Below are 23,100 nucleotides of genomic sequence, written 5' to 3' on the forward strand. Positions count from 1 at the left end.
TCCTAGCCGTGATTCTAGCCTAAAGCAGCTTTATTAATATCTCTGTTCATAAAAGCCTTCATTGGTACTGGAAAGTTGTGTTTCCAACATACATCTTCTTAATAGCATGTGCTGTATGGTATTGCTAGTTCATTTAATGAATGTTAGTTGCCACAGATAACACAGAATGTGCCTTGGATGGCTTCTCTGCTACCACTTACTCTGTGGATAGTCTGAATTTGACCCCCTGTCATTTGTCGAGTCAAGAATATTTCAAAGGCGATTTTATATAAAACTGCTCTACAGTGTCTTCCTTTTTATGAAACAAACGGATTCTTACCTACTATGCATTATGAAAGACATGGCGAACGCTAATAACTTTTTGTATTGAATTGTGGGGTTGTGAAAGAGAAGCGAACAGATGAGAAGTCTTTAAATCTACAAAATGGAAACCGAGCCAGCCTACCAACTGAGGACATGTTGACATAGAGGGAATAATGGCCACCCTAGAGCAGTGAAAGGGGAAGTATAAAAAGAAAAGCTAGAAAATAGCTCCTTTTTCTGTGTCACATTATGTACATTGTGGACTGCACTGAAACACTCACAGCTAGTTTTAAAATTCCTGATATCCATGGTCACAAATGGCTTCTATTTCAAAGGGTAGAAAAAATGCCTGAAAATAGATAAATGGTTTAGCAGTTCTTGAAAGACCAGCAAGCGTGACCTGTTTGCAAGGGTCCTGTTTTATTGATATATGCAGTTGGAACTCAGCAGACGGCACTTCACACTAGAAATTTGTTCTCCAGCTGTGCTTTACCAGTTGAATCTTATGACAGACTTTTCTCTCTAGTTTTTGTGGGGGAGGCTTTAAAGTTAATAAACAAAATGATTTTAAAGGACATGGAAATATACATGATATTCAGGAAAACTAAATAGGACTGAATACTGCCCTCCCGTAAAGCTTTTTTTAAAACAACAACAACAACAACAACCCTAGATGCAGCGCAAGTACCCTTCATAATTGTACCAAGTTTAAGTATTTTTAGAAGACTGTGCTATTTCAGAGTTCTGCACCACTGCATGTACAGAGAAACATGTGACCCTGGCATTGCTAACCATGAAAGAGAGAGAGAGAGAGAAGTTGTGTTTTTGAGATAGTTTCTTTACTTAAAAGAAACAGTGACTGAAAGACCACTGAGCTACACATCAGGGACAGCAAATGCAGGAAGGAGCTATGGGTCAGAATTTCAAGTTCAGTTTACGTATAGGAAATTACCAAATTTGCACATTTCTTCATTTTCAGGATGGGCAAAGTCATGTAAAAGGAAATACTGAAAAGAAGAGAGTCGTCCCTCCAGGCTTGGGACTTTGATCACTTAACCCAGTGGTTCCCGACTTTGAGTCCCCAGAAGTTCTTGGACTACAGTTCCCAGAAACCCTGGCCAGCACAGCAGGTGGTGAAGGCTTCTGGGAGTTTTAGTCCAAGAACATCTGGGGACCCAACGTTGAGAACCACTGATTTGATCCTTAAAAGTCTGGCTTTGAATTAGGGTTGCTGACCCTCCCCGAAGAAGCTCTTTTATTTAAAATATTTTTATCCCACCTTTCTCCTTAAAAAGAACCCGGCATTCATATACAGTGGTGCCTCGCTTAACGAGCGCACCGTATAACGACGAAATCGCATAGCGATCCGTTTTTTTGGATCGCTAATGCGATCGCTCAACGAGCTTTAGATAGGGAGAAATTCGCTTTGTGAAGATCGGTAAGCGTTTCGCTTACCGATCTTCGCAAAACGAAGCTCCGACGATCAGCTGTTTGGCGGACAAAATGGCCGCCGGAAGCCCCAAAATGGCCGCACGCAGCGTTTTCGCGCCCTCCCCTCGCTTAACAGGGGCGCGAAAATGGCTGCCGGCCATAGGAAACCTCGCTGAAAGTGAGTAAAGGAGCCTTTTGGAACGCATTAAACGATGTTTAATGCGTTCCAATAGCTTTCTCTGTCCCATTCAGCGATGTTTCGCTATATAATCCGGAACGGATTAACCTCGCTATGCGAGGCACCACTGTACAATGTACAAGAGCCTCGTGGCGCAGTGGTTAAAACGCTGTACTGCAGCTAAAACTGTGCTCACGACGTGGGGTTCAAATCCCAGGTAGCCGGCTCAAGGTTGACTCAGCCTTCCATCCTTCCGAGGTCGGTAAAATGAGTACCCAGCTTGCTGGGGGGGCAATGTGTAGCCTTTATAATTAAAATTGTAAACCGCCCGGAGAGTGCTTGTAGCGCTATGGGGCGGTATATAAGTCCAATAAATAAATAAATAAATAAATAAATAATTCTTCACATGCCAGGAGCAGACTGAATTTGGCTGGTGCGAATCCAGGTTAATTTTGTTTCAAAATTTGCTAAAACTGATGATTTCTTTGCATTCAGAATGGAATGAGTACAAAGGGCTGACTCCCAGAACATAAAAAAAGGAAGAATCAATACAAATGCTCCAACTAGAAAGTGATTCTTCATGCAACATAGGGAATTTCCTTTAGGTTATTAAATGCTATTTTCAAAAAATATTTTAGCACACACCTCTTTTTCTTTGTAACAGCACAAATGTCAGGGCACAAGTCTGCAGCGCATGTCTTTGATGAATGCAGCTCAGCCCATTCATCAAACAACAAAGCTACAGAAATTAGTAAATATACTTTTTTAATTTTACTTATTTATTTAACTTATATGCTGCCCACACTACCCAAAGGTCTCTGGGCGTCTTACAACAATTTAAATACAGTAAAAAGATAAAATAATTAAAATACAATTAAAAATACAGTGCTCTAAAAAAAAAAAACTATACTATAACTCCCAGAATATTCCACCCAATGTGGCCATTCAGAAAACAGCCAGACCCCAGGGACAAAGCAGGTCATGGGCAGGAGATCCGTGCTGACTCTGCAGACAGATACTGAAGCTTGGCCTTTTTGCTTTCTGCTCCTCAGAGGTGAAATGAGGGAGTCCCTTTTGTGCCTCCTGTTCATTGAGTGGCCTTTGAAAGAGAGGAATGAGGATAAGTTTTATATATGAGTAATAATGCTGCTGGATAGAAAAGGCAGAAGAAAATAGCTGGTGCTATTCTAAAAGAACTGCCTTCTTCAAAGTATAGTCTGCTGTGCTGTAAATTTTAAAAATGGTACTCTTGCAATGGAATCTACTGGAAATAATTGCCAAATTTTAATTCCTATTGCTACTAGTGACAGTATTTGTGGCTATTTGATTGTGGGGCACAGTGTGATACAAGTTTTTGCTCATTGACCGGAGCAGCGAAGTGATTGTCCCAATGGCCTTGGCTTATTCTGACATGCTGTTTTGCTCTGTACACAAAAAGCATCACACAAAAGTTGGGTATCTATACCTGCCTCAATAACTCTCAGGCAGGCAACTCATGTAACACAGGAGAGGGAAAGGAAAGTCTGTTCAAGTTCCCTTTTCTGTGCTTTGTAACTGAATTACTTCTCTTAATGCGACCCTCCCCCCAGTCTGGCTTGGAGTGTTCTTCGATCTTGACTTCAAGCATAAAGAAACAAATGGGCCTCCGCTTGACCTCTTCCAAAAGAAAATTCTTTCTTGGTACAGCAGATATTTGCAAACAAAAAAACTACATCAGTGGCTATCTCTACCATTTCTACCTGTGAGCAGAGGAATATTTTTCCTGTTTTCCCAGACCTTTATTGAGACATCACATTAACATGTATTCTGCAGCAGTAATGCAACTCTGCTGCATTTTGTGAGTCCCCACAACAGGAAATACAATTTAATTTTAAAACATACCTGCACTCCAAAGTAAGTTCATTTTTGAATATTTAATTTGATTCAGTATAATTCCCAAAAGAAAGGGTGCATTCTCAACACCTCTAGAAGAACACGGCCTGTGTTTGTGTCTATGTTTGCCTGTGAACAGGCTCAAGAAAATGTCCAATTCAGCTTGACTTCAAGCTAGCCAAATTCTCGCCCACCCAGCGGGTGAGAAGCAAATTCAGACCAGTACGTTTTGTTGCCTGAGGAAATGAAAAAGATGGACCCTCCCCTCTATCCTAATCCCATGTATAAAAGATTTTTACTTCGGCTTTTGTGTTGGGACAGAAGCCCTGTTCAAACAAAGGGTTGATTTGGAAGCATAGGCAGCGCGGTGGTGTCTCCACAAATGCAGAATTTATATTCTCTTTTATACTTGTGTTTTTGCTCTTTTATAAGAAATTTGGGAGATTTCAGATTGATTTGATACATGTTTATATCATCTCACTTAGTGAAAATCCACTACTCTGAGTGGCCATACACATAAAAACACGAGCAAACAATGGAAAGGGGGGGAAACACCCACAGAAACCACCTCCCCACCCAAGCAAAGAGGGGAACAAACAAATAATGAACGTGTGTGTGTGTGTGTGTGTGTGTGTGTGTGTGTGTGTGTGAGAGAGAGAGAGAGAGAGAGAGAGAGAGAGAGAGAGAGAGAGATCTGACAGGAGATTTATGTATTGGAACCCACTTTGTGGCAAAACACAGCTTATGTATGTATGTATGTATGTATGTATGTATGTATGTATGTATGTATGTATGTATGTATGTATGTATGTATGTATGTAAATAAATGAAACTAATAGACAAAATGCTACTTTACAACATTACCCACCAATATTGCCTTACTACAGTATATTGTTTTTAACCCTCAACCATCCCAGGAAGAGAGCACTTTGAGTCCCATTGTAGGCATGGGAAAGAGCGAGATGAGATGTCTCTGAGCAATAGAAGTCCCACTTAAAACAATGGTACGCCTGTGAATAAATATCCATAGGGGCTGGAGTCCACCAACAGTTTTAAATGCAAGCTTCTTTTACATCCAACTGCCTGCCTTTCTGGCGAAAGATGTGATTAATCATATTTTTCACAGAACTAAACAGAAAAAGGAATTAACCTGCTTGGCAATAAAGACAAAGTAAAATAATCTTTAAAAGAACCTGTTCTGAAATAATGCAGAGTTGTTCCAGCATTAGAACGCCTACAAAACCTCAGTAGTCTTTCAGATTTCTCTAGCAACAATTAGTCAAGAAAGCACATGCCCCGGACATCTACTTCATGCAGACAAATAGATGAAAACCTGCCTTTTAAAGAAATCTATTGTCATATAGCCTCCCTTCCAACCCCTTTCCTTGCCTTCTCTGTTAGACACTGCATAATGCAACAATAGAGGTGAGCTGCAGAGACAGAAACTGGTCTACTCTTTCTAAAGAAAAGAGAACAACAGTCAGCTGAAGAAAGTCAGTTACAAAAAGGAAATGCGTAAGGCAGAATTCTGTTTTAAGGCTTTGTAGTATCTGCTTATTTTCATATCCTATGCAACAGTTACCTGCCATCTGGTTTTGATGGCTATTCTGATTGTAGTACTATACCCAGACACACACACAATACTTAACAGGTGAGAAATAAATAAATACGTTTTCAGAAGCTGGCCTTTGTCTGCCACTTGGAATTTTAAAAGAAATGTTTAGATTTTGTGTTTAATGGGTGCTGATCCAAAGATGGTTGGCAATGTTAACATTTCAAAACCAAGAAATCCAAAGGAACGGCAAGAGAAACACCACCACGCTTCTTGTAAATTTTAGAATACTTTAGAATGTGCCACGGACCTTTCTAAAGCTCACAGGTGACTTATTCCTCCCCTTTCTACACTTTTGATTTTTAGCAGGCTTAAAATGTCACAAAGAGATCTGAACTCAATTTATGTTACCAATGACTGCAAACCATGGGTAGAATTAGATGTTTAAAAGGAAACATGCAATTCAATGTTCCCCTCATAACGGTAACCTGGGAAAATGATTTGAAGGAAAAACTGGTAAGCAGGAATTTGATTTTTACTCTTTCTGCTAACCATATATTTCCCCTCGGCCAAGCAGACCTCTCTTCGTTGATTTTATTTTCATCTCTCCCCGCCCGCCTTGAAAAGCATGCCTTGAAACACATGGGACAACCAACCTCAAGGGAGAATTTGTAGTAGAAGATTAGCAGCTGTAAAATAATCTGAATGCTCTTCCCTCCATTCCTCTCATAGCCCCTCTCCCTTTAAGAGTGCTTCCTGTTAGAACAGAGTGCCAACAGAGGTAGCAAGTGATCTGCTCCAGTAAGGAAGCAAGAGGCATAGCCCAGCTAATTTTCTCTCCTGCAGTACCACTCCTGCCACTAGTCTCAAGATGGCATGAGGGTAAAGAGAGCAATTCTGACTGCTTGTGGAACAGTCCAGTGCAATCTATTTGTCAGCAGTCAACGACATATGGGGAAATGTACTCCAGTCCAACCTTGATTTATGCACAACCTGGACCTTTTTGGTCCAACTGTAGGGCTACTATTAGTGGGGGGGGGGAGGCTGGGCTAGAATGATTTCCTGGCAGATAGAAGAGTTGATTTATGATAGACCATACCCATTAAAGCAAACCTTTTCAGTGCAATTAGGCATGAAGCTTTGCAGCCATCTGATTGGACCCTCGGTGAAGTGATCTTGCTGAAGATGGCAGAGCATAGGGCTACCAAAATAGCTTCCACCTTACTGGGCGCCTACCGCTTGGATGCTCCCTGAGTTTTACTGGAGGAGTAAAAACTAGGAATAAGAAGGACTAACTAGGGAAGTTGCTGGTGCCGCATCACAGGCAGCTTTCCTAGCCATTCTACCCACATGGCCTGGCTCTAATGACCCTCAAAACCAGGCATGGAGGAAGTAGCACCTCCTCTCTTTTTTGCACTACCTTCCCTCCTGCATTATCCCTAGATCTTGTATGATACAACAAATAATACGTTTTCATGCCTGCCTGTCTTCCCCTCCACGTCTTGTTATTTTCTTATCCATTATTTACAAACTCAGCACTAAACCACCACACTCTGCCACTAAAATCTCCACAAAATCTGCAACACTTTGGCGACTCTCAAATTCCCGTTCAGTCTGTCAATGCTGAGTTAATATGTCTCTCCACCAACAGGTGCAGTAATCTCAGGTGTGTAACTCGATTAGAAATGTAAAAATTTTTTTTGCTGAATTCTTCAATCTTGCTGATTTAGCATGTCTCAGAATGAAAAGTCATTTCAAGGAGGAACTTCCAAACCCTGCAAGATTTCTTAACTCCAAAGCAAGAGAAGGAACACTTTTTGTCTGGTCACAGTTTCTGCAATTCAAGTAAAATATCACACTCCACACAAAACTAATGTAACTGCCCTTGAAGAAGCAAACTATAGAAGGGAACTATAGCTACATGACACAAAAGTACTAACTATTTCTAGTTTTTATTTGTCCATGCAACAAGGTAGCAGCTCAGTTCTGTTCATATTTCATACTTCACACCGTGTAAGCAAAAACTTGTCGAGGCAACAAAACCATACAATATTTTGCCTGCTCACATGAGAGAAATACAATATTTGAAAGAGTACAGCTTGACACCTGAAGGACTCCATACAGGCTCTGAGATCAGGGTGTGGCTCAAGGATTAATAGAGACGTCATTTATAAAGGACAGAAAAAAACACTGCGATATTATTGCATAAACAGCCCTAAGAAAATCTGTCTACTTGTAAAGCATTAAACTACAATTTTATTGCTTGGTATGAAGTGTTCAAAAATAATGACACAAAAACTGCAATCCTAAACAGTTTAAATGTTTGCACATAAACAGGGAAAAACTTAAGAATATTTCAGAATTTCTTCCAAAGATCCTTTCAAAATGTGTTCAAAAGTAGTGTTGTCTTGACCAGTGGTTCTTAACCTTTTTGAAAGAAACGCCCCCTTGAGCCATTGAAGAAGTTATGATCGCCCCCTTCCCCACGGTGATGATATCTTATTTATTTATTTATTTATTTATTTATTTATTTATTTATTTATTTATCTATCTATCTATCTATCTATCTATTTATTTATTTATTTATTTATTTATTTAAGACACTTAAATCCAATGACCGCTGAAAACAAAATTCAATTCCAAGAAAATGAAATGCTCCCAAAAAGTAACATTTAATGATTTAGTTGTAAACTAATTTTAAGATGCAAAAAGAAATATAAAAAGGGCATAAAAACAAACCGCAATGCAGGAACTAAAAATTTCAAGACAAAAACTCTGAAACTAAATTAAGATTGGAGGAAAATATATATTCATGCACACTGTAAAAAGGCTGCAGCCATCTTCAAAGGTTTAGCTTTCTCCAGCGCCCCCCTACTGCCCCCCTTCTGCTCCAGCACCCCCACACCACCCCTTTTCATTCTACTGCCCCCCTGAAAAATGAAACTGCCCCCTGGGGGGGCATTATCGCCCACGTTAAGAACCACTGGTCTTGACTACTCCCTGAGTAGTAGTAGTAGTAGTAGTAGTATCATCATCATCATCATCATCATCATCATCATCATCATCATCATCATCTAATGTGCTGTCAGGTCAATTCTGTCTTATGACAACCCGTTTCAGAGTTTTCTAGGTACACAACAAGACTCAGAAGCGGTTTACCATTTCCTTCTTATGGGGGCATCCTGGGACTCTGCAGTTTGCTCAAGGCCACACAAGCTGGCTCTACATGCAGAAGGCACTGTGGGGAACCAAATTCCCAACCTCTGGCTCTGCAAAGAAATCCCTAACTCAGTGAGCCATCCAACCAGCTAGCTTCACAACACAAGTACTACGTAGTTCAGAACACCACAGAAACTAATGCAAGGTAGACTAAACCATATGGCTGAAGACCGCAAATTCAGTTTGAAACAGAACTGACATGACAGGAAAGAATCCACTTTGGTTAAAATTTCAGATTATTAAGTTATTCTCACACAAGAGAGCTTCATCGTATGAATTACACTGGTTATATCCATGAGCTTTATCTCATAACAGTAGCTTTTAAATGGCTAACCTCAGAAAACCATCTGCACCTTAATTTGTTCTTTCAGGAACACTTCCAATAGTCCGAAAACTTTCCCCAGTTCTAAGTTAACATATGGTCCAGAAACTGTTTCCGTTGTTAACAGCGAAGACCATGTCCTTCAGAGAACCATGATGGCTGCCAATGTTCTTTATTTAGTTATATTTGCTAAGTTTCTGATTACCCAAGCTCCCTAAGAACACATGACAATGAGAAAGAGGCTGACATTTGTAGATAAAATGATTAGATATTTCAAAAATTTGTCATGCTTTTGTGTTGTGCCGCTTTCAAGAACCTGTGGCTCCAAAAGAAACAAAAGAGTAACGCATTGTACCTACCTTCCCCAAAAACATCCACGTCCACAAGGGCCAAGCCAAACGCCAAGAGTTTAAGCCACAAAAACATGGTTATATCCGGGGTCTCATGTATCCCTGCAAAACAGCATGTGTGTCTCACTCTCTCTGGAAGGCAAAAAAAAATGTTTATCGCTCTGTGTAAATGCCTTGCCACAGTCCGCATCAAATACAGAATATGCTAGGCATGTACATTCAAATGTCTCCTTATCTCCCAGGGAGCAGCTTCCTCTGTCACCCAAAAGCTAACCACCCACAGTCGCACTCTATAGCAAAATGATGTCACAGACAATTTGACTCACTTCTTTAAAAAAAAAACACACACACAACTTTACTTCTTCTTCAGTTTCCAGGAAGTCACAGAGGTTTTCTGAAGTTGTTGCATGGTTGGTCTAGCTTCCTAGTTCAGAAGCAGATGCCGCCACAGTTTCTGGGGAAGTGAAGAAGAGCTTCTCTTTCAAATGTTGAAATAGTTAAAACTGTTCCCGGTGCTTTACAGAAAACAAATCCATTCCTACACTGGAAGAGCAAAAGAGTGACTTTCCCACCACATGGAGAAAACAGGGTGTAGGAATATTTAACGAGCAAGACCACACTAGATTATCTAATGCCTCTTTAGAAGGCTCTTAGGAAGGCTAGGGAAAAAATCTCAAGGCGCCAAAACAATTATCTTTTCACTTAGCTTGCATCCCCAGATGTTGTTGGACTATAATGGCCATTATACCTACCCATTGTTCATACTGTTTGGGGATTTATTTATTTATTTATTTATTTATTTATTTATTTATTTATTTATTTATTTATTTATTTATTTATTTATTTAACTTTTATGCTGCCCACTCTGCCCAAAGTTCTCTGGGCAGCTTACAACAATTAAAATACAATAAAAAGATAAAACAATTAAAATAAAATTAAAATATATACTCCAAAAATTGCCATCAGGACCCACAGTTGATATTATTTCAATTAAAAGCCTTCTGGAACAGGAAGGATTTGACCTGGCGCCGAAATGTCATCAGTGTCGGCACCAGACGAATCTCAGTCGGGAGGGCATTCCATAGTCTGGGGGCAGCTGCCAAAAAGGCCCTTTCTCTACAAGCCTCTTATCTCCTTGAGGGATGGCTCTTTCAAATTATTATTTATTTATTTATTATTTTTTATGTATTTTTTTTATTATTATTATAAATTATTTCAAATTACAATTTCAGTTGTTGAATTGTAATCCAACAGCATCAGGAGACTCAAGGATGGAAACCACTGATGTAGGGTATGAGCTATCTGAGTACAGGGGTGGAGAGGAAACATCACAGCACAGTGATCACCTTTCAGCAGAGTCCCCTTTCCCCACACTTCACTTGCCTTCCAGCATACACACAGGATAAAACTTGGTTATGAAGGTTTGGAGGTCTCTGTGTGCTTCCCAGCCTCCTTTCTCTTTGTGTACAAACCATTACAATCCGGTCCACTTCCATGTTGAAGTTAGCCACATTGGTCAAAATGTCATTGCTAGTCTCAACTAAAGTAGACTTATTGGATCAATTGCTAAATGGTGAATCAAGCAAATCCCATTGATTCAACAGCAGTAGCATTCTGGCCACTATATTCAATGGGGTTTACTCCCATGTAAATGTGCCGAGAATTGTAGCCTTGGAGCTTGAGTAATGTCTTAGTAGGCTAACCTGGATGGAGAGACAGCAGGTCAACACTGACCTCCCCTTGCTGATAATGGCCCAATTTGTTAAAGGTAATGTGCTAGGAGGAACCTGGAAAGCACTATACGGATGCTTCTCCATATGCATACAATACCTGCAACAGGACAGAGCATGTCACTTTTTTGACTACAACTCCCAGAATTCCACAACCAGAAGGAATTTTTCAAAACTCTAGAATCTGTTTGAAATAGCGATGTGACAAGTGCTAGCAAAATGCTTCATTCTTGGCAATTTAAGTTTTGTCCTGCTGAAACTCCCCACCCAAACTTCTCCAGATATCCACAAGATTTTCCAGTTTCCTGAATAATCTTGTTCTCCTTTGTTTTTTTATTTTCTTTAATTTTGCCCATTGTTCCGCTCAGGAGACTGCCAGATTCTATGCAATCTGATGCCCTTTCTGGCAAATCCTATAAAAAAGATGGCATTATGTGCAGGAATTGCAGGCACCTCTGGACATCTTGGTGTGTCTTCTGCCATTTTAAGGTGAATCCTGAACAGGAAAGGTGCCATCCTGCACAGGAATTGCAATAATCCTGTGCAACTTCATCCCCCACCCACCCAGTAAAATCACTGTGGAATTTCTTACACAAATTCCAATGAGATTTCTGAGGAAAACTATCACACAAATCTTACTGTGAAGGAACATATATAATACTGTATAGGTTCTTTTCTGAGAGTGAGGAGCTGTGAGATTCAAATTCTTAGTTCACAATAATTTTTATCTTCCTGCTCCATAACTCTGCACTAACCCTGATCAGCAGTGACTCTTAAGACTGTGGTGCTTATTTTAAAAAAGAATGCGCTGAAACATCATGCTGCATCAACATTTGATGAGGCCATCGGAAATATTTTTCTAATCCGAAGATGGAGAGAAGCAAATGTAGACATAGAGTGTGGTTAAGTGAGCTATCAAAACAAAACCCGTGGGTGAGTTTGTGACAGGAAGGCAAACAAACTGTTATTTGATTTAGAACATTCTATAAAACAAGCATTTCTATGCCATCTTCCTCAGTGGTAGATGTCACCAAATCGAATATCATTTCCCTTGTTTCTCCTCTTACACATTTGCCCATATCACAAGACTTTTTAACTCAGCTATATAATCTTCTAACACACAATTGCTAATAAAGCTATATATTCTTTGTACACAGGATTGCTAATAAAGCTGAGTAGCTGAAGAGAAAGTGCTAATCACATAACGCAGATTCAGAAAGAGCAAAATATTGTTTGTAAAACATCATTTTTTGGGGGGGCAGTACATGGCAAATGGCTAAAGCCCAGGGAAACAGTGTTCACAACTCTTCAAAGAGTAATGCCACCAGGAAATAGCCTCCTTTATAAACCTGGACTCCTACAAGGCCATCCAAAGATGAGGCACCAGAACAAGATGAATCCAACGTCTTCAAGAGTAATGGCCATCTATCTCAGCAGAAGAGAATGGATAGCTTCAATGGTGATGGGGGAAGAGAAACCTCTGGACAACAGCTTGTGGGCAGCAGCAGTAGCTGAAGATGATGCTAGCAGAGAATGTTTCACACACACTGGCAATGACACTCAAGTTAACTTTTGTTGGTACTACACAGAAGGAGGCAGTGCTAAACCACTGGTGAACCTTTCTTACCATAAAAACCCAATGATGAGAAAGTCCAAAATGAGACAAGAGATATTGCTGGAAGATGAGACACCCATGCTGAAAAGCACTCAGTCAGCTATTGAGGAAGAGCAAAGGACAAGTATGGATAGCACTGTTGCTAATGATGCAACCAGATTAAAGCCAAAAGGATGTGGGGCTGTCTTTGAAGATGATTCAGAAACTTCAGCTGGTGCAAAACTCTGTAGCCAGACTGCTGACTGGGGTGAGCTACAGGGAACATATACTGCACCTGTTATAAGAACTGCACTGGCTACCAGTCCGTTTCTGGGCTCAATTCAAAGTGCTGGTCATTACCTATAAAGCCTTATACAGCTTGAGTCCAGGCTACCTGAAGGATTGTATCTCCCTATATGCACCTTCTCGGTGATTAAGATCAGCAGAGGAGGCCCTCCTCTCGGTCCCATTGCCAGCACAAGCACAGCTGATGGGGACACGGGAGAGGGCCTTCTCTGTGGCAGCTCCCAGGCTATGGAACGCTCTCCCTCAGGAGATTAGAACGGCCCTTTCCCTTTTATCCTTCCGTAAAAAGCTAAAGACAGGCAGGCTTTTAACAATTATAACTGAATCCCTGAACCAATTTTTAGCAGAAATTTTAATATTTTTGATGTTTTCATGTTTTAATCTTTTAATTTAATTTTAAATCATATATTGTTTAATTTGTCTTTTAATATTTAACTTATTGTGTTTTTAATTGTGTGAATTTTAATGTTGTGAGCTGCTTGGGTCCCTTGTTGGGAGAAATATGGTGTATAAATAAAACTACAGTACTACTAATAATAATAATGTCTAGGGACGGATGTGTACTGAGGTGAAAGGAAAATCCAATGGTGTACAACACATACAGTTGGAACATTCAATGTGAGAAGCATGAATCAAGCAAGGTAAACTGGAAACTGTAAAGGGAAAAAAGGACATTTAAATATTGCATGCTTGGTGTCAGTAAACCAAACTGGATGGGAATGGGACATTTTCAGTCAAACAACTAGAAAGTGTTTTCATCTGCAAATGACAAACTCAGAATAAACAGAGTGGTTCAAATATCAATTAATTGTTCAGCTATTAATTAATTAACTAGAATTAATTGCTAGAAAACAAAATGAAAATCAAACACCCTTTTTATCAAAAGCAAACCCCGAAAGGTAAAAGGCATCCTGTGTCAGGGTGTTTTTTAGTGTTGGAAAGGGAGGGAGAAGTCAGAGAGTAACACTGCAAACCTGTCCAATTTTACACAGGAGTAAGAACCCTACTAACTTCCCCTCCCGATTAGCATGTTAAGGAAACTGCAAGGTAATTCAGAAAAGCAGAGTTTGGGTAAGCCCATTGCATGGAACCATTTCAGAACAACAGAAGGTGTTTAGTAATTTTTGGAATATGGCCTATTGCCTGTGAAAGAGCCTTATTCACTTAAGTGACAATAGAGATCCACCACAGCCCTTTGTGTATTTATGTGGAAGGACATCAGAGTATGCTGAATGGGAAGTGTGTTCAGGAGAAGGGTCTGTCTCTCAATAGTCTTAAATTCAATCCGTGACATCTCCAGGTAGAGCTGGGGAAAAAATCTCCACTGGAACCTTGCACACCTGCTGCCACAGTCGACCAGGAAAGGGGAATGATATATGACCCTCCAGATGTTGATGAATTCTTCCTCCCATTATTCCTCATAAATGGGAACTGCTGTTAGCATGTGATGGGAATTGCAGCCCAACAATACTTGGAAGACCATCAGTTCTCCAGCCCGAACTGCATGACCCAATAGTTTGACATACTGTACTTTAAACAGTTTCAGTCTCCTTCTAACTGAAAGACAGTGGAGGTGGGGGAGGGAGAGATCTATGCATCATTTTATGGACGACAGGAAAAGATGCAGAAAGAAAAGGCAGATAGAGAAGAAGCAGAAAAAATACATGAGCCAAGAAGGAGATCTCATCAGCCGGTGTATTGCTTGACACACATGATGTTTTAGCTGCCAGCACTCATCCCTCTTTGTCAGCATCTCTCAAATATTCTTTTTACAAGCCACATACTCGATGTTCAGACACTTGTTTAAGGGCATAGTTGACAAGCAAGGGTGGAAAACATACACAATACCACAAATGCCACTTCCTTGCTGCAGAAATCCTTTCTGTAAAAGTATTTCAGCACTTTCATTGGATTTTCCCTTGGATTTGACATGAGGGATGGAATATTTATATACTACATACCATATATATGTATGAATGATGCTGAAAGGAAAGAAAACGCAGGTAGAGAAGACTGAGTTGCTAGAAAACAAAGTGAAAAGCAAGTATCTTTTATTTGACAGGGACAATATGCAGTATAAAGGTAACCTTTTTGCAAAGGTAAGCTGTTTGAGACTCATCTGTATTTGTATGCAGTATCCTTAATTATGCTTTCCTCACAAAACTTTACAAAATGTTACCAATGAAAACAAAGTGCTTTGTAGATAATAGTTGAGATGGCGAAGAAACTTGGTGGCTTGAACAGTAGGGGGATAAAGAGAAGGCAAAGAATGGGAAGAATAGGTTAAAAATATGGGTAAAAGGAGGCAGGAAATCTAATATTCAGGGAGGTTGATATAGAGAAGCTGAGATCTCAATATAGGTAATGTAAATTGTACAGAGTGGTGCAATCAGGTCATTTGACTTCAATCACTTTTTAAATTGTAATTGGTATAATCTAATTCATTTCCAAATATTTCCCAACAGGTTTGGAGAGTGTTAAGATTATTTGAGGAGGGTTTTAGGATTATTTCGTATCTGACTGGCAAAGTATAGTGACTTAACACTGAGTGATCCTGAACTACTGAAAAACTATTCTGGAGACTTGGAGGAAGGCAAAAATGAAAGTGGCTGTTTAGTAATAGAGAAAGGAGTTTAAGGACAGTGCAAAAAGGCTGGGTCTCAAAACTGAGTTACAGAATCCCTTCAGATTGGCTTCAGTGTGTGCCAGGACTGCTGGCTGCTGTTATTTTAATCAGGAGAGGAAGAACCAGCGACCTCAGAGGGAGAAGGAAGGAAGGAGTGAAGTAAGTAGCCCTTATAGCATGTTTTGCCTTATAGTGCATTCATTGTTTTGACCAGCTTTTTGCTGAGAAACAAGTCTTTCTGTGTGATAAACCAGAGTGTAGCTAATGGACATTTGACAGAATTTCATAGAGATTGTTTAACAAACTGCAGGTAAATGTTGCAACTGTGGGAAGACCTATTAGGCCCTATGTTTGCAAACAGTTGAAATCTGTTGGCAACGCTGTCTCCAAGCAGTGCATAGACAGCAAAGAAGCCATGGCAATGACTGCTATCTGTTTATGGGACCTTTTGTCTAACTTTTCCAATCTCTGATACATTTCAACTGCATTTTCTGCTTTGGCACAGGTTTGCCTTCCAGCCCTACAATTATATGAATCTATGATTCTATGGCCTTCCAGAAAAATCAAGTTCCATTTTACCTTCCATAATCTTTTTGGGAATTTAGTGAAGCGTTGCACTGAGGAAAGTAAACACTGACTGGGAGAGTAAGAGGGGAAGTATAAATTATTAGAAACTTCTTGCTATTGTTGTCATTGAGCTCATGATTGCTGTGAATTCTGGAAAGAGGTTTTGAACAGTGATAAGAAAATTCAAGGTAGCACCAGCCGTGTGCATAAAGTAAAGCACAGTCCAGAAAGAAGAGGACACATCAAGGATAAAAGAGGATGTGGCTTTAGTGAAACTATTTACTAATTTATTCAGTATAAATACACATACAGTATGTGTCCTCTTTTGCTTTCTTTTTTAGATAATGCATTTCCTCTTATTTTCTGGCAAAGTTTCTGTTTATAGCACACCTTAATTTTTTGCTATATGGTTATAAAAGACTAGGCTAATACTTTCACATGAAAGAATTATTACTAGCCACATGATACCTTCCTAGATCAATACATAAAATCTAGAACCATGTACTACACCATAACACAAGAGGCTGGAAACCATGCTCTTTTGCACTGCAGTCTTCAGAGTCCTTCAGCCAGTATGGCCACTGCAAAATCCCACACTGACCATAACCCCCCAGCCGAAAACCATGCTGCAAAAATACCCAGAACAGTTTTTAAAAAGTATAAAGCAGCACCTTACCTTAGTAGGCAGCCTCCTCGGATTGCATACTCTCTAACTGCCGGGGTGAAAGAGCTACAAAGAAGCAGCCTCGTCACCACCTACATTTAGCTATTTGAATTTCCCGCCCTTTTCCTCTGCCCTTTTTGTGTTTGTAAGTCAAAGCTCCGTTTGCAAGTCAAAGCAAAATTATGTGAACAGAGCTGTTCGTAACTCAATGTTCATAGGTTAAGGCATTCGTAAGTCAAGGTACCACTGCATTTTAAAAAAACTACTGGGAAGTGGCATAGCTCTGCATTGACTTACAGTGGACCCTCTACTTAAGGAATTAATCCGTATTGGAATGGTGGCTGCAAGTCGAAAAGTCTGTAAGTCGAATCTCCATTGACCTACAATGCATTGAAAACCGATTAATCCCATAACCAGTGGTTTTTATTCTATTTTTATTCCATTTTGGTTTTTTTCTGGTCTGTAAGTCGATTCTCTGGCTGCAAGTCGAATCTAAATTTTGCAGCCAGAGAAGTCTGTAACTCGAAAAGTCTGTAAGTCGAGCCGTCTGTAAGTCGAGGGTCCACTGTACATCCTCCTTCCCCATCTTCTCCTGTTTCCCTCTCCACAGGGCAGTGGGGGCTGGGGAAGCATGTTTTTTTAAAAAATATATTGGGAAGTGTATACTTTTGCTTTGGCCTGCCGCCAAGTGACCTGAAACATCCACTAGTATCACTTTAGTTTGACACCAGTAAGCACACTTTTGGGGTCATGTTTGCTAGCAATAACTAATTAGTACTGCCAAATATATATTATTTTTAAAATATGCAGTATTTGCATAACTTTGATTTAAGACTAGGTTTAGACAAATTATTTTCTTCTATCCTGCTTGCAAAGTGAAACAATCTCACTCTACCCCTGCTTTATGTCTTTAACCATAAATAGGAATCTAGGAATTTCACCTTAAAGGTAGCAAACAAGGGTTTAAAATCATCTTGCACATTGTTCTAGGACCGCATCTACTCACCATATTATTGTGCAACATATCCAAAATTTATAGAACAATGGCATTTAATAGGCTGATTGCTATACATGTACTAAAGTGAGGTCACTGATTCACATCCCTGCAGTTCATCAGTGCAAAGGAAATAACAGGACACTAGATTTGTGCATAAAATCACCTCTTTTAAATTGTTATAGAGTATTTGATCAAATGCTATTAAATCTTTCCAAGAATAGGCAGAAACCTTTTGGCTTTGTCCCTGTAGCAATTTTGAGACATTAACTAAATTATGGATTGTGTTTATTCAGACATCCTCTGTATAACCTTACTGCATATTTTCCTTCTTTTTTTCTTTTCCTTACACAATAGCCCCTTTTATGGTAGTATTCTACATCCTTCTTGTTTGTTTGTTTGTTTGTTGCTGTGAATTTTGGATAACAAAACAACCAATGGAAAAAGGTAACCTAAAACAGAGTTAGGATGTGTCTGTGTAGGCATCCTTCAGTCTCGAGAAACTATGGTAATGTGCTCTGAATTGAGGTCTTGGAACAACGTCTAGTGTGGCTGAGAAGGCCAATTCGAGAGTAACAATCCCTTACACACTAAAGACAAATACAATCTGTCCCCTGTCCAGCTTCCTGATTTTGCTGGTTTCGAGACTGCCTCTTTGCCTCGGCCTGCTGGACAAGTGTCTCTTCAAAATGGGAGAGGCCATGCTCACCGCCTGCCTCCAGGCTGAACGCTCAGATGTCAAAGTTTCCCATCTGTTGAGGTCCATTCCTAAGCCCTTCAGATCCCACTTGCAGATATCCTTGTTTCGCAGCTGTGGTCTCCCTCTGGGGCGCTTTCCCTCCACTAATTCTCCATACAGGAGATCTTTTGGAATCCAACCGTCAGCCATTCTCACGACATGCCCAAGCCAACGTAGACAACACTGCAGCAATACTCCAGACTGTAATAAGGAGTGTTGCTTCCACATATTGCATTTCCCAAATGGGGAGTATGTACTGTTGTGAAATAGTGGCTGAAATCTGGTTGCATAGTTATGCAAATAGCATCACTTTCAAAGGCAAATTGTTGTAAGTTAAGAAATCTCCACAGGCATTGTCTGTTGTATGCCCTGGCCCATGACTTGTGTTTTGTTCAGGCTGATTATTAATCTAAAGTCTTGGCAGGCCTTACTAAAGCGATTCATGAATTGTGGGAGCTCTTCAGCAGAATGGGCAACAACAGCTGCGAAGAGGAAGTTCTGCATGCATTTCAGTTGGATTTAGGTCTTTGCTCTCCATCTAGAGAGATTAAAGAGCTTTCCATCTGATCTAGTCTGGAGATAGACACCTTCTGTTGCAGTTCCAAAGGTGTGCTTCAGCATGACAGCAAAAAAGATTCCAGACAGGGTCAGCACAAGGACACAGCCCTATTTCACTCCGCTTCGGATGTCAAAGGGGTCTAATGTTGAGCCATCAAAAACTACAGTACCCTTTATTTCCTCATGAAAGGACCTGGTGATGTTAAGGAGTCGAGGTGGACATCCAATCTTGGAAGTATTTTCAAAAGGCCAACACATCCATTGGGATGTGATTTGATTTTTCAAAAAATGGCTTCTGCACCTTAGGAGATGTATAGAACAGGGAATTTATGCAGTTGTAGGTTTTACTACAAACTACATCTCCTGAAAGTCCTTTTCCATACAGCTGTTAAACGTGAAGACCTATCTTCTTTTATTTCTGGCCACCCTACTTCTGGATGGGGACGTAAAGGAAGATCATACCCTTAAAAGCAATGCTCATCAAAATGGCCAGCTGTCAGGGATTGTGGGAATCAGGACATCTAAGGGCCGAACTTACATTACAGATGGCCCATTATTAGAAAAGGAATTTTTTAAACTGCTGAAGGCATCTGATTGTCACAGCAGGAATATTTCCTGCCTACCAGAATTTGAAAATTACTTGACTTAGTTTTGTGGTTGCTCTTCTAGACACAAGGTTCATTTGCAAGTTTGATTTCTCCAACAGAATGGTCTACTTTAAGCATGCTTCTGGAACACTAATGTAATTATGAACCTGAATCTTCAAAATTATACATCTACATCAAGATGAAGACAGCAACAAATATTATCAATTATTCTCCCATCCTCCTCCTTAATGAGTCATCACCTTAAATTTGGAGCATTGGTTGCATTCAGATTCAAAAACAAGGGCGGCAGGAAACACATTTCAGCAAAGCAAAGGAAGGTTCTTGATACAGATCAGAAGAGAAAAGACATCCATTCTCTAAATTTGCAAAATCCAAGATCTGAAATGTGAAGTCAAAGCTGCCTCTCTCCGTACACATCTGCAACCAGTTCAAGGGTCAGTTCACTCATGAGTGTGACTGATCACCTGGATGTATAAGCCCTTGTCAGTTGTCCCACTCCAATTCAGAGCTTTCATCACAGCACTCCATATTTTCCAAGCAATAGAACTTGTTGATAAGCACCCTGACATTTGCTTTGTGTTTGGGTGAGAAGTGGTTAACTGATGAAAAGTCAGGTTCTGGGATATTCCCGTTTGGTGTCTCTTTGTGAATGATACTGAGCACAAAGGGATATCCTGTGGACCATCTGGACTGCTGCCATGGTGTTACGTAAATCATATTTACGTAGATGATCTGCTTCTTGTGATGCTCTTTGTTTGGTCTCTGAGCTTCTGTGTGCTGTTGACAAGTTGACAACAATCCTTTTGGTAACATGATGTCAGGAACGATGGGCATGTGGAAGGAATTGCTTTGTACTCTGTACTCTGTCAAAGATTGTGTCATTAGAAGATGACAACAAAGCACAGGTATTGCCTGTAAGCATAAAAATTTAGAATTTGAATCTGGAGAAGCTGAATGACTCTAGAAAATCCATGCCCAGACACTGCTCTTTATTATCTGATACCTATCACAACCATTGAAGATTTGCATATGACAATGAATTATCATCAGCCATCCAAGATCACAGACAGAAGCTTCATGGAATGCCAGTGTCTTTGCTGCATGTACTGTAGACTGATCTGCACAATCTATTTCTGTTCCTCTGTGCATTCAGTTTGAAGGAGGGAAAACATGTGAACCAGACCTATATGTGTGTCTGACTCTAAAAAGAAACAATTCTGGCATCTCACATTATAGTATATGAACCTCATTATGGTATGTTTATAAACTAAATTATTACATTAGAAAAAGAAATGGTATTAGAAGAGGGAATATTCCATGTGTAAGGTCAAGCTAGAAATCACATGCAGCTCAGGCTTTCATAGGTTTTCATGTTTCAGCATGTTGCTTTCATAGGGTGGGTTTGAAAGGATGCATCCTTCAGGGTAAGCTTACCAATCAATTGTTCTGGTTTCTCACAGTTTTCTGCTAACAGAACCACCTGAGATTGCTATCAGAGGGAACAAGTTCTTCTGCTCTATCCAGATTGCCCTCTGGTTTCTCACTGTCCAGGTTTCATGCCTGTGTCTTCAGTATGAGAGGATCCAGGAAGGAGAAGATAGAGAAACTTCACTTCTGTATTTGCCTCAGTATCTCCATCCACCAATAGCAGCTTTATATTGTGCTACCAGTTGCCTGAGATAGTCTTCTTTTGGAAATTTCCCATAAGAATATACTTCTTTCAAATACTGTAAGCCGTATTAATCAGGCTTTCTGATTAAAGTTTTGTAAAAGAATAAATTAACATATCACAACAGTTAAATAATTCAAAATGATTTTAAAAATCACACAAAAAAAGAAAAAATCATGCAAATCCAAAGGATACTGAACTTTTAAAAAAACTTACAATAAAGCACAAATGCACGGCTGAACAAAATTAACAATTCAACTGCATAAGAGAAGTATAGTACAAGAAATATAAATCAAGCAATGAAATGTAAACTTGGAGTCCAGTATAACTATACCCTCTATAGTGCATCTTCAATGAATAAGTACATGTGGTGTATCATTATAAGCATATTATATGGCTTCTGGTAGTTTTACACATATTTTTCTTCCCCAACCCTGGAACAACAGCAGAGCCCCTTTTTATAAGGGAATAGATAGGCACATTCTTATGGCGGACAGGGTTTTAGATATTCAGATTAATAGCCAACAAGCTTTCACAACAGAGAACCAGTGAATTCTACCAGCCACTGAGAAATACATTCTTCCAAGACTTGGAGGTAAATGCTAGAAAATGTGGTCCTGGTACAACCTTGTGATATTCAGCTTCATATCTACAGATGAAAATATAATTATTAAGAGGATGTGTAACATGTGGTTGTTTGTTACCCTGCAGTGGTAAAGTCTATGTTTTGTTTGCTGGAGGTCGCAAGTTCAATGCCCGGCATCTCTAGGCAAAGCAAAGGGAGGGACCTATGTGAAACCCTGGAAAGCAGCTGCTAGTTTGTGTTTAAAATGCTGGACTAGATGGAGCAACACATTTATTTAGTATGAGGCCTCTTTGTACATCCCTGGGTTAGAGGATGTAGGTTGCTGTGAGATGAGAGACAGAGAGCGAAGGGAGCAGAGAGGTTAGCTTTTTTAGTTTTGCAAAGTGAAACACGCTCTTGAAAACCACTTCCTTAAATAAAAAGTATTTTAAGACTGCCATGGCAGTACCCTCAGAGCATTGCTTGGAAGTTATGAAGGCTGGCTTGTCCAGTATTCAGTGTTTGGGTCAATATATATACAGTATCTCATCCCATTTCCATCCTCTTGTAAGGCCTCCGAGCTTTGCATTACCACCACCCACTCTTGTGTTGGTAGGCCATCTTGAATGAACTCAGTTTCATTGCATGAGAACTTCAGAAAACAAAGCAGAAATGGAAAAGGGGGGGAAAAAGAAGAAAAGGAAAGAAGAAGAAAAAACACCCAGTCTATGACGCATGGAACACCAGTAGAAGAGCTGCCTACTTCCTATGCACCAAAGAGGCTGTTTTTCAGCTAAAGCTTTGAGGTTCATGTTATATGCAGTCAAAATGAAAACAACATAGTGTTAGGCCCAGCCTGAGCTGGGACTCCTGCAGATTGCTGGAGGAGACAGAGGCCAACCAACAAGCTCTGTTTGTTATCCTGTTTAATCCCATCTCTGCCTGCTCAGAAGTGAGCCTTGCTGAACTCAACCAGATTTATTCCAGGTGCCGGCACTTTTGCACATGACAAATGCCAATGCAGGTGCTGTCTAGGGAATTCTGGAGCTTGTAGCTCCCCATAGTAACTCTCCCGAGCATTATTTCTTGAACACTTTCTCCTCTGTTGCTCTTTCCTGTTCTAGAATCTCAGTTCTAGGTTGGCATCTTTTGCTGTAATTCGAACTTCCCTAGTAATTTTCATTTTTTCTTAAGCAGCTTAAAGGAATGGTTTTTATGAGGACCAGTGTCAACAGACATTCCAGGCTTCTTAA

General features: G+C 40.0%; 1 protein-coding gene across 15 annotated transcripts in view; it reads right to left on the bottom strand.

The window, feature by feature from the left end:
• Window positions 1-10,450, bottom strand: part of PTPRC (protein tyrosine phosphatase receptor type C) — a 108,237-nt gene extending 97,787 nt beyond the window's left edge. For 7 of the 15 annotated variants that reach the window (XM_078392293.1, XM_078392292.1, XM_078392291.1 and 4 more), the window contains exons 1-2: window positions 9,445-9,527; window positions 9,237-9,359 (exon numbers count right to left, since the gene is read on the bottom strand). In XM_078392293.1, coding sequence (XP_078248419.1) covers window positions 9,237-9,303 — 67 coding nt within the window. In that variant the 5' untranslated portion in view covers window positions 9,304-9,359; window positions 9,445-9,527. Of the gene's footprint in view, window positions 1-9,236 lie in introns of all 15 variants that reach the window. The other 8 variants (XM_072998066.2, XM_020784651.3, XM_020784650.3 and 5 more) reach the window with 2 other exon arrangements.
• Between the last annotated feature and the right edge of the window lie 12,650 nt (window positions 10,451-23,100).

The sequence above is a fragment of the Pogona vitticeps genome, chromosome 4 (genome assembly GCF_051106095.1).
Source record: "Pogona vitticeps strain Pit_001003342236 chromosome 4, PviZW2.1, whole genome shotgun sequence".
NCBI classification, from domain to species: Eukaryota; Metazoa; Chordata; class Lepidosauria; order Squamata; family Agamidae; genus Pogona; species Pogona vitticeps.